Genomic DNA, 12,740 nt, shown 5'->3' with positions numbered 1-12,740 from the left:
GAAGTAAAATGTATTTATAAGGATCTAGGGCTTTCAACCAAATGAAAGGGTTACATTTATTGGTAAATTTTCTTTCATAGCACACATCCTCTTATCCCTGGGCTTATTTCTAACAGGTTCGGATTTAATCCCAGATGAAGATACATATGCGTGCATGCATGCTCATGTACACACTCACAGACAGACAGACAGACAGATACACACACACACACACACACACTGTCACACTGAGATAGGCCCTCACCTACCCAAAGATAGTCTGGAATTCACTTCACAGTCAAAGATGACCCTGAACTCCTGATCCTCTTTGCCTCCACCTCCTGAGTGTTAGAGTTACATACATGCTTGATTTATGTGGTGCTGAGGATGGAACCCAAGTCTAAGTTTATGCTAAGCAAGCATTTCAGCGACTTATGCCTCCATCCCTAAGATGAATGTATTGAAATACTCTGTGACTGTCTCTATAAACAGACCATATTCTCCTTGATTCATTTATTTAGTATCCACTAAGCATTAGGCCTCAGTGTCAGCCTTTCTTGTAGTGAATCACTGTCCTAAAGAAAGGAAATCAAAAGACTCCTCATGTGTATTTGTGGGCTATTTGGATTGAACATAAAAGCAGTAGTAATTGTTTGTATTAGAAAGCACAGTTAACCAGAGACAATGTATTTCAATGCCAGCAAACCACCCTCATCCTGACATACCCCGTATGGTTCTGGGTTAGCATGGGTGTCTTACGTCCTGGGAACTTCTTGTTGCTGATATCCTGAGGTAAACAGCCCATTTGGAGCAAGGTAATGTCCTGCCTTGTCTCGTTTCTCACCGGTTGGCATTTTGACAACCCATGAGACCTAGTTTTCAATTGTCAATTTGTGTCTGTTGTCTTCCATTTCCTCGTGCAGGTCTCTTCACGTGCTTGTGTGTAATGCGGGGACTTTTGCTCTACCCTGGAGCCTCACGAAAGATGGCCTGGAGACGACCTTCCAGGTGAACCACCTGGGACATTTCTACCTTGTCCAACTCCTGCAGGACGTTTTGTGCCGCTCATCCCCTGCTCGTGTCGTCGTGGTCTCTTCTGAATCCCACAGGTGGGTTTGAATTTGACTTCCTGTCTTCCACTTGTCCCCTCACTTGTGCCATCTAAAATTCCCTTCAAGGCACCAACTGAAATTTATTTTGACTTGAGGCTGGAGAAAGGTCTCAACATTAAGAAGCTCTTACAGAGAATACAAGTTCAGTCCCTAGCCCCTAGGCCAGGTGACTCGCAACCACCTGTTACTCCAGCCACTGAGGATGCAACACCCTTTCCTGTTCTCCACAGACATCAGCAAACACACACACACACACACACACACACACACACACAAAAATAAGTCTTTTAAAAATACTAATTTTGACCAGTCTCACTATGAGAAACATGAGTGTACACTACCTGGCCTCGTTAATTTTTCCAGATCCTTCCAGATGTGTGATCACGGGGAATTGCTTTTTTTTTGGGGGGGGGGGGCTGTCTTGAGCAATATAGAGTGATTTTACAATTATACCTCAGGCTCCCCATTGATTTCACTCAGAGATGGAATAATAATTGATTAAATCTGAATGGCACGACCTTTATTGATTAGTAATTCAACAACTTCAAAGTCTCACCGAGAGGAGAGCGGTGGTTATTCTAGCAGGGGAAACAACGCAGTTAAGGGCCGCGAGATGAAATCCAATTGTTTTATAATGAGAAATTAGGGAATTCAATGCAGACATTAGCAGCGTAATTGCAGAAAGGGAAGGACTGTAGTTAGCGAGGATTGGAAATCTGGCCATGCCTCTTTCGGTTAGAATTTCAATTTACACATCAGATGGCGTTGCTTTCTGATTGCCATTAGACTATTCAGTCGACAAGAAGAAAGACATCTGAAAACATCACCGTGTTTTCAACATATTTGTGCAGGACTTGGATAAACAACTCTCTGAAGTGCTGAGGAAAGACAAAGGATTTTCGGGGCTGTGGAGGGAAGATTTACAGCTTGTGAGAGAGACTCCGCTTCCCTGTGTTCTTGGTGTTGGGGGTAGAGGGAGCTTTGCCTCCTCGATAAAGTAGCTACAAATGAATAAATAAATAAATAAATAAATAAGCACCAGGGACTATTTTCTTCCTGTTCTCCATCTTAAGTCCTGAAATGTTTTGGTGACCTAGAATGTAGCTTTCTTTTTTTTTTTTCTCTCTCTCTCTTTTTAATCATACTTCCATAAAATGTAACCCCTGGGACTTTAAAGAGAGAGACCAGCCAAGGGTTAGCTTGAACCCTTTATCACTCCCAAACACAGGGGCTTATGGTGTAAGTGACACACCGCAGACAGATTTACTCTTGCCAGTTTAAATTTATGATGGCTCCAATGAAAGAGAAACTCGCGTGTAATAATCCTCCCCCGCCCGAGAAGACACGAAACATCTAGTAATTAGGCAGTAACAAAATCTGGCCAGGCTTATCTTTGCAAATCACACCAGGTTTGTGAAAGAAGGGGAGTGCCCCCCCACCCACACACACACTACCCCTCCAGTAAAGCAGCAAAGGAGGCTACCATGGGGGCAGGCAGGAGAGAGAGCTTTGGAAATAAATCTGCCAGCCACAATCGCTTACCAGATGTGGAGGGCACCACGGGGTATGTTTAAATGAGCTGGTATTTAATGGGAGAGAGTGTGGAGGTGTCATGTGCTCACTTCCATCCCCTCGGTACAGCTCTGTCTCAGATGCCGTTTCCTGGGACCCCTTTGTTCTGACTGGAGCTGTAATTCCTGCCCCGCGCGGAGATCCACTTCCTAATTTCATTTTAAAGATGTGTTCGGAAGGAAGGACTGTGTTCTCCTGAATGAGATCCATTGGCATTTCTGGCCTAACTAGTATGTGTGTGTGTGAGAAAGGCCTGCATCAGTGTGCTGACTGTCTCTCCTTGTCTCCTTTCTTCTTCTTAACATTATACAAAATGTTCATTTCTACAAGCCGAATTGTTTATTACTCTTTTGTGATATCTCTGCGCTCCAGAGAGCAAGCATGGGTGCCGGGCACACAGACAGCGCTGGATCATGGCTGAAGGACCCAGAGCCTAAACCAAATTATAAAACACAAGTGTTGCTCTCTAATTACCTCCATAAACCTTGGCGGAATCTCTTCGTTGGAGTCAAGACCCCCTGTTAGGGGAAAAATAAAGTCCTATGTTTGCAGAAAATATCATACTGGATGCCCTCGGGCAAAATATTTATTAGCCGAGCTCTCTCTCTCTTCACTGTGTTTTACGTACTTATCTGGAGTCTGAGCAAGTGAATTGAGTTTCTGCCTGTCTAAAATATATCATAATGAAATGGGAAGTTGGCTCCCTTACTGTGGAAATTTTTCAGATAACAATTAAAATAGAACAAGAGAGTGCAGGTTTCATCGTTCCAAACAGCCCCAGCAGTGTGAGGAGACAGACGGGTGGGTACGCACAGTCAGAGACATAGTCACACATGTACATGCAGTCACATGTGAGACATCATACAGCCAGCCACCCTGAGTTCTACTCTCAGTCCCTCCCCACAGTCTTACACATGTAGAGTATTGTGCACATAACCACACACGTAGACACACACCATTATACATAACCCCACATAGAATTGTACCCCACCGCAACCTCACGTATGTAAACTCTCAGACACATAAACACACATAAAATTGCTCACAATCAGAAAGAGAAAACCACATAGAACCACAAAGTTATATAATCTCACGCACAGTGCCAGACCCTCACACACACACACACACACACACACACGGTCACACAACCAACCACACATTGGGTCATATACACAGTCATACAACCACAGGAAGCCACACAGAGTCACAGAGAGATGTACATCCCAGTCACATACGATCCACAAAGCCATAGAGAAAAGCCACCCATCTTAAATGTGTGCAACCCCACAGCCACATACGTACAGTTACACACAGGCAGAATTTCTCCTGCAAGCTTATTCCTGCTCCTCAAACACACTAGCTGATGTCTATGCAAGTCCATTCTCATCATTTTATTTTAGGGACTAAGAACTGGTTCAGCCTAAACAGACTTAGATAAAGAAACAGAAGGCAGGGGCTCATCAGGAGCACTCAGTGTCTGGAGAGCAGGAGTCAGCTGGCCTCTCTGTGGATGACAGGGACACTGCACAGAACTTCCTTGGCTTTGCCAGACTCCCAACTTGAAGTCAGAGCAGTTGGTCTTGAAGAGCTGCCTTGCTAACTCTTGAGCAGCCAGAGTGATGGGTCACATTCCTGGATCCGCCTTCCCTGCTGCATGGATAAACCAGTAGTGTGCCCGCCCTTCCCACTGTATTAAAAACTGGCAGCATAAACTAGTGGGACCTCCAGGAGCCTCTGGTCAGTGAGGCCTAATGTCTTATCTGCAGCACTAAAGAAGCAATAAGTAGTGTACGGAAGCCCAGTGATTCTCAGTCACGAAGCTGGGACCCCATCCTAACAGCAGGAGACAATGTCTGCAAATGTGTAACCCAGAACTTTGAGACAGTGATCCTCACGGGTAGCTTCACCTTTGAAGTGAGATCCAAACCCAGACTTTTTGTAATAAGGGGCACTTGCTATTTGTTACTGCCTTTCCCTTGGTGACATAAGCTTTGCAGATTTCAGAATCTCAGTATTCAGCATCTGAAGTGAGTGTCACTGAGTCCTGGGACAGGGGTAATTAACTTCCAATAATGTGACTCCCACTATACTGTGGTGGTTTGAATGAGAAATGTCCTCCATTGAATTCCTAGCTGGAGCCTAGAAGACAGTGTGTGGTGTGTGTGTGTGTGTGTGTGTGTGTGTGTGTGTGTGTGTTGCAGAGGGTGGAGTCAGAGAAGTAGCCGAAGCCCCCTGGAGGACTCCAGAAGGTAGTGAATGCCATATATTGGACACAGAGTTATTTATGCTTTTGGAATTTGGTTTTGCTTTATTCAGATTGTGACTCCACTGGTTCTTGGCTCTTGAAATAAGGAAGTATTTAACTTAGTTTTGGTTTTGCAGGAGCCCAAAAATGAATGACTAAATTCTAAAGGAGATTTTGGATTTTCAATGAGACATTGAATTTTTGAAGAGACTGGATTTTAAAGCGTCTGAATTTATAAAGACTGTGAGACATAAAGTTATTTATGTTTTTATTGTGAGATCATCTTGGGGATGGATGAGAAAGGAGAGGCTGTAGCTAAACAGTGTTTGTTGACAAGTGGTTAATTATGCTGGATAGTTTTATGTCAACTTGACACAAGCTAAAGTCATTGAGAGAATGGAGAGAAAATACCTCTGTAGGCTGGGGCTGTAGGCAAGACTGTAGAGCATTTTCTTATTAGTGACTGATGGGGGAGGACCCAACCCATTGTAGTGGTTTTCTGGTATTGTATAAAAAAAGCAGGCTGAACAAGCCAGTAAGTAGCTGTACTCCACAGCCTCTGAATCAGTTCCTGCCGCCAGGTTCCTGCCCTGTTTGAGTTCCTGTCCTGAATCCCGTTGGTGATGAACAGTGATAAAATGAACAGACGATAACCCAAATAAAACCTTTCCTTCTGGTCATTTGTATTTCTTCACAGTAGGATTAAGCCTAACCAGGGTCCTAGCCAATGCCCAAAGTTAACATAATGAAGCCAAGTGTGGCGAGTCCTTAAACAGCTATGATACTGTCTAGAACATTCTCTCTTGGTTGTTTCTTATGATCTGTGTTTTGTAAGACAGTCATTGCTTCCTTTTTATTTATTTATTTCATTTTCTGACACAGAGAAAGGCAGGTGGAAAGGAAGCACACAGCTGGTGTTTAATGGCTCTGTCAGATTCTATTATAAAATGTCACTTAGTTACTTTGATTTGTTAGTATCCGTGCCGTGCCTGTACTCAAAAACAGTAGACTCAGCCAGAACCCGTTTCTGGCTTTGTTTACATTTAGTTTTTTACACGGGAAAGACTTTTGATGGCACCTCACCAAGGTTACAACCCTTTTATGATCATTAATTTTTAATCTGGAAAAGAGTCTTGGAGGCAAGATAGCTCATCTGTATTAACTTGGATGCTCCAATGAAAACACAGACAACTCTTTCATTTGGCTAAAACAATCAGGAAAACCCTGCCAAAGGTTAGGAATGGGATATTACTTCCCCAATGCAGCCACCTTTTATCTAAAACTTGTTACTATTTAATTACCCTTGAACTTGTGGTTGAAGATCCTGAGTGCCTACAGGGGGTGGGGGAGGAATGGAGGGAAGGAGGGAGGGAGATTTTGACTTTTGATTTCAGATCTTACATTGAAACTCAGTCTAGTCGGGAACTCATGGTAGCACAGGCTAGCCCCAAGTTCACGGTGATTCTCCTGCCTGAGCTTTCTGAGTATTGTAAGTAGAGGCTTGAACTATGTAGTTGGAGTTTCAGTGAACCTTGGGTTTATTTGGCCCACTACACTTGTGTGTGTAGGCTTATCTTTCCCCTTTGGATCAAATTAATTGGCAGTGTGTTAAGTCACCATCTTTTGCTTTTAAGGGACATAATTGTCAGGTAATCTAGATCAAATTTCTATGGGTTGATCAGATTTCAAAAAAAAAATCCAAAGCCCTGTGAGAAGCCTCATCTTCTGTGTCCCATGTTTTCCAGATTTACAGATATTAATGACTCCTCTGGGAAACTTGACCTCAGCCGCCTCTCTCCGTCTAGGAGTGACTACTGGGCCATGCTGGCTTACAACAGATCCAAACTCTGCAATATCCTCTTCTCCAATGAACTGCACCGCCGCCTCTCCCCACGCGGAGTCACGTCCAATGCAGTGCACCCTGGAAACATGATGTTCTCAGCCATCCATCGCAACTCGTGGGTGTACAAGCTGCTGTTCACCTTGGCCCGGCCATTCACCAAGTCCATGGTAAGTGTGTGGCTTCTGGAACCTCCCAGACGTCTCCAGTCAGCATCACAGAAGGGCCTGGAGACCTAGACCTGCATGTCTAGTTGTGATCTCATTGTCACCGGCTGTCGTGGGCCTGGTATTGAGTATAACAGCGTCCGGTCTGTTCATTCATTAGCAAAAGCTCCAAAACATGTCTGTGATGTTTAAATTGGGTCCGTTGCTCTACCATAGGCTTGTCTTGGATAGGCTTGTCTTGTGTTGGTTGTCAGTGGTAGGTGGAACCCACGCAAAAATCCTGGAGTTTTGGAGTGAGACGCACAATAATGGTTTGCTTTCTCTCAATGTGATTTCTGCTTTGATTCACAAACTTCTGAAGTCTACTCTGTGGAAAAAATAGACTATATGTGTTTTGTGTTCATTGAAAATGTGGATTAGGGAGTGTTAGGTTCTGTTCTGTGCTTGGTTCTGTGAGGTTTTTGTATCGGATGTTCTGGATGTTTCGTGTAATGGAGGTCTGGGTATAGCTCTTTCCTGGAGAAGGCTTTGTGGCTAGAAGTGTGGTTTGTCCTTCACAGCCCTGAAGACAAATCTCTTGGATGAATCACACAGCTGTGGTTAGAACTGAAGTATTCAGAAAGCTGAATGTGAAGATTTTACATTTTCGTCGGTGGTTTTACCAATGGTGTGTAAAACCTCTTCTGTAAATTCATTAACCCAGTGTTACTTGAATAAAGGAAGCACACGTTACACAGCATCCTTGGTCAGTTGCCCCTCTGAGCTTGGGGCCAGGGAGATGGCTTAGTGGGATAAACATGTTCTGAGTAAGAATTAAGAACTGGATTCAGATCCCCAGCAGACAGGTGAAAGCTGGATTTGGCTCTACACATTTCAACTCCAGTGTTAATTTCCTGTGAGTGGGTCTCTCAAGGCCTGAAGTTCCAGGTGCAGTGAAAAGCCTGCCAGTAGATGATAGATAGATAGATAGATAGATAGATAGATAGATAGATAGATAGATGATAAATAGATGACAGGTAGATAGATGATAGATAGATAGATAGATAGATAGATAGATAGATAGATAGATAGATGGATGGATATCATAAGTACAGTAGATAGTGTTCAAAGAACCCAACATCTACCTTACTTATGTAAAAATCACTCTTATTTGACTGAAGTAATTGTCATCTCCGAGGTTTACTGCCTCAGTCTGCTAACCTAGGCCTAGTCCTGGAAGCTTCCAGCCTCTGTACAATCTTATCTAGGCCTAGAATGTTTTCAGCCTCTGAGGCCTCCTGTTGAATAAACTCACCCCTTCCTAGTTCTTTCTGAGCTCTGGCTCAAATTCCTTTCCATGTGAACTGATTCAGTCTGGCTTCTCTTGGTTTCTTACTGAATTGCTCTGCTTGGCCTCATACTGACTGTGTCATTCTCTTCTAATCTTCTTCTCATTGTCTGGCTCATTCTGTCTTCACCTGTGTCTAGTTGTTCTCTCTCTGCAACCTGTCTCTGTACAACTTTCTGGTAAAACTGCCTCCTGCCTTCTTTCTTTCTTTGCACTGCCCCTGAAGTAGCTTCCTTTTCCTCTCTTTTCTTGTGAGAGTGGATCATATTCTATGCTGTCAACTCTTTCTCTGATTCGTCACTTTGTCTGCCCCTCAATTAGACATCACTTTCAAACATGGTGCGTTCACTACAAACTAACTTTACTTTCATTGTTTAGGATTAAAAATGTATACTAAGGACGAGTCTGTATTCCAGCCAGAGGGGTTAAAGGTGTGTACTCAGGCTGAGCTGCACCACGACTAGAAATAGTTTCTCCCAGTAAACAGCACAATCTTGGGTTTCACGATGTGGTCAAATATCCTGCAGCAGACTTATATACATGCACCCATGGGTGTGCACACCACCACATAGATACATACATATGAATGTTCCACAAATATACCCATGAGATAAACAATAAAAAGTGTTTTCCTTTGAATGTATATATCCTTGGTAGTTCCTGTTTTTTTTTTTTTATGATCAAAATTGGGTCATTAGACATATCATAAGACCAGCTAGCCTTCTGGTTGTGGCAAGGACAGCAATCAGTTGCCTGGCCCAGTAGAGCAATTGGCTTTCCTTGACATTTCTCCCTATCAGGACCCAGCATGTTCCATGGGCATCAGGACAGGCTAGGGAAATTGCCTCAAACATCGGATCTTGCCACATTATACCTCAAATCACGCACATGGGATTTGTCTAGTGGTCACCATCTGACCATGTCCACTGATAGTAATTGAGACCTTGATATGGGTGGCACGACTGAGGAAATTCTTCATTCTGTTCAGTTTCAATAGTCGTGTTTGTCTTGTGCCCGTGTCTTGTGCTTCATGCTGTGTATAACACCTGCTGTATAACTCTTCTCTCCTTGCCCTCGGTTACTCTTGATTCTGTGAGCAGTACCTGTGTCTAGAAAGTTTTTTTCTCATACCTTGGTGTGGATGGAAGATATAATAAGGGTCACGGGCTAAAACTGATAAATCAAACAATTCTATTTGCTGTAACTATAGTGATTTTAGTTATGATAAACAGGAAGTCTGGTGGTGGCTACAGGGGGAGGTTTGATGGCTCTGTCCCTGCCTTGATCAGTCCAGGAGTAAGATTCCTGGCAAGACAGGAAGATGGCTTAGGAGAACCTGAAGTAGTGGCCTCAGACCTGAAGGAAGTCCCAGTGGCTGGGAGTCTCTATTCTCTTATTCCTAATTGATTAGGAATAGCACTTGATATCTCTCTAGCATGCTTTAGCCACCGCTGTTGGCTTTTTTTTCTTTGTATGTATATGGTTGCTTTTGAGACAATATCTCACTGTGTAGCCCTGGCTAGCCTTCTGAGTGCCTGGATTACAAACCTAGGTGTAGGGATTAATAAGATTGTGGAACACAGAGTCTTGTTTAGGTTCTCTGTGATAACGGTGACCTGTCTAGATGGCTGGTGGTATTTTTGCATTGAGTTCCCTATTGCTGGGTTCTTCGGAGGAGAGGATAGAGTTCAAGAAGAGGGAGGAGGGAGTTCAGGTGGAGGAAGTATGGAGTTGCAGGAGGAGGGAGCTCATGAGAAGGGAGGAGGGAAGACTCAAGAGGAGGAGCTCTGGAGAAGGAAGAATGAACCCAGCACTTCCTTGTCAAACCCACTACTCTCTGCTCCCCTGCAAGTATTTATGACTCTGCAGCAAAAAAGGGAGAAAGCAGCAGGAGTGGGTAGAACTGGCATGGGTCAAATCCCCAGCAGGACAGATCTGACTGACCACCAGGGTCACCCTCTCAGGCCATCTCCCTCACTCTCCTCTCGTGATAAGACATGTTTCTTGGACAATGGATGTGCTTCTGCCATTCCCACGGAGCTGTGTTCTGAGACACAAATCACGTGTATCTGAGTTCCTAGCCCACATATAGGATGGATTCCTAAATGCCAGCCAAGCCGCTTAACGTTAGCCCAGGTAACTCTCTAGGCTTCAGAGTCCCTTCCCATCTCATGTTACTGAGAGCGTCTTTCCCCGTGGCATGGGCATAGCTTGGGTATACTCTCCATTGTACAAGGCTCAAGGAAGAAGAACCCGCCTGGCACTCAGAAAGCCCAGCCTCCCCTCCTCTGTACAGCCAGTCCCTGTAAGCATTAAACAGCAGTGTTTTAATATCAACGTCCCTTCTTTATTTGCCATGACTCGCTGTGACTATGGTGATTTTAGTTACCGTAATTAGGTCACCCTTCATGGAGTCGGGCTATTTTAAGTGGCTCTTTAAGGGCTATTGTTGCAGATCAGTAATTTTACAATTGGATGCTCTCGTGCAACTTTATTAAATGTAATATGTCTTTTAAATGTTGCCCTTTTACAGTTATACGTTTCTAATTGTTGCTGTAAATGCATTATCACTTTGAAATTAATTAATTTTTGCATTTGGGCCTCCTGCAGTATAATAATCACTAATGAGAAACTCAGAGGGACTAATTCTCAGCACAGCGCCCCCTACCGGCAAGGTCATGTCTCTGCCTCCCTCTTCCTCCAGAGGGCCACAGGACCAGTTTCCTAGGGGTTCTGGGAGAGAGGTGATTATTCCTCCTGCTTCAGATTTATGATAAAATAAAAAGAATGAGCAAAATGGAAATATGCTGCTTTAAATGTTGTTTAAGCCAAGGTTTTTTTTTTCCAGCAGCAATCCCGAAAATATCTTAAAGGAAACCAAAGTTTGCTGAGTGTTCACATGATGAAGTCACATCATGAGGGAACTTAATGCTGACATCTCTGCCTTTACGCTATGTTTTATGTATGTGTATTAATGTGTGTGCTACAAGTTAGCATACATGATATGTGCAGATAACATCATAATTATTATAAACCTGACCTGTGCTGTTATCTAACAGTGTAAGAGATTTACCAGGGTGGATTTAGCTATTGGTCTGTGCTACCTTGTTTGAGGACTTCAAAGCTCCCAGCTAAGGGTCACCTTGGCAACTCCCACCTGACCTTGAGATGCCTCTGGTGTTGGCATCTGTATGTTTATTTTCCCCTCACAACACTTCTGCGGGGTTAGAATTACTTATATCTGGGCTGTGAAAAGCTCCAAGAGCTTACCTAGCCTGTTCAAGAAAATGCCATTCTTGCCCCTAGAGCCTTCGCCAACTCCTTCTGTTTCCGTAGTCAGCTACACCGCATTGCCCCCGCCAAGTGTGTCTGATTGTGTCCTTACGTTTCCTCTTTAAAACATTTGACAGCACCTTCTTGACCCACTCCCCTCTTTTTATTTCCACATTAGTTTTGAACTCTGGTAAACAACCTCCTCGCCAGAGGTCTCTGTCAGGGCCAAGCCAGCCCTCTGTGGCTCCGCATGTAAATTTTAAGTTGAGCACAGTCACGTGCCTTGAAGGGCGTTTGGAGCAACCAAATATTTGTGTTGGCAGGTAACTGTCGGGAAGAATACCGTGTGTTGGGGTAACAGGAGCTTAGCAGATGTTTTAGGGAACTGTGTTTTCATATCAGTTCACTTTTTTTTTTTTCTTTAATGGCTTGAGTTTGTAGATCTTCTGAAAGGATTGGGTTTCTCTTCCTGTGGCCATGAAAAGGCTGCCATTGTAGGGAGCCGTAACAGATGTGTGGCTATCCGGCTAATGGATGGGCCTGCAATGCTGGGTCCTGTTGCAGAGTTATAAATTACAAGCAGAGAAAGCATAACATTGCATTCTCCTAACCTTCTGCCGAGCCAAGCTGGGTAACTCTGCCCTTGAATAACCTGCGGGCCCAGTGATTTATAGTTGTAGAATTTTAAAACATAATGAAGGGCCTAATAAATGTTGATTTGTTCTTTAAATTACTATTTTAACAAAATACATCCCTCAAAGGCCTGTAGCTGGCTACTCCAGAGGTGCGTTCAAGGACTCACCTCGTGTCTGAAGCTTTACTGGTTTATTAGTGTGTCCCATACAAGGAGAGAAGGGACCAACAGGGACTTTCCAGTTTTCTTTTTTTCTTTCTTTCTTTTTTTCAGTTGAGAGAAGAAAATACACTATGCCACGTGGAAATCCATATTCCTTGTTGATCTCAGTATTTTGAGCCTTCCAAGCATGGGTGGGATTCTCTGATTTCTGTGCTCCCCCAAGCCAAGGTACGACAGGAAAGTAGACTTTTGGGATCTCTGTGGCCGGGCCACACGTGAGCTTTCTCACCATGGCTCCTACCGTGGTTCAGCTCTCATCTTACAGAGGGCCACCTCCCTGCAGCCTCAGCCAGCCTCCTTACCTTCCAGGTGATCACTGGCCTAGGCCTCATTAGTCAGCACTCCATTCTGTCCAGAGCTTTCAAATTT

At 43.9% G+C, this 12,740-nt stretch overlaps 1 protein-coding gene across 1 annotated transcript in view; it reads left to right on the top strand.

Moving 5' to 3' along the window:
* Nucleotides 1-12,740, top strand: part of Wwox (WW domain containing oxidoreductase) — an 894,370-nt gene that overhangs the window by 259,710 nt on the left and 621,920 nt on the right. The window contains exons 7-8 of the mRNA XM_028768564.1: nt 903-1,088; nt 6,654-6,918. Coding sequence (XP_028624397.1) covers nt 903-1,088; nt 6,654-6,918 — 451 coding nt within the window. The remainder of the gene's footprint in view (nt 1-902; nt 1,089-6,653; nt 6,919-12,740) is intronic.

Source organism: Grammomys surdaster, unplaced genomic scaffold (genome assembly GCF_004785775.1).
Source record: "Grammomys surdaster isolate TR1022 unplaced genomic scaffold, NIH_TR_1.0 187, whole genome shotgun sequence".
In the NCBI taxonomy this organism is placed as follows: domain Eukaryota; kingdom Metazoa; phylum Chordata; class Mammalia; order Rodentia; family Muridae; genus Grammomys; species Grammomys surdaster.
The sequence above is the reverse complement of the archived record's forward strand: the minus strand, read 5'-3'. Positions and strand labels throughout refer to the sequence as shown.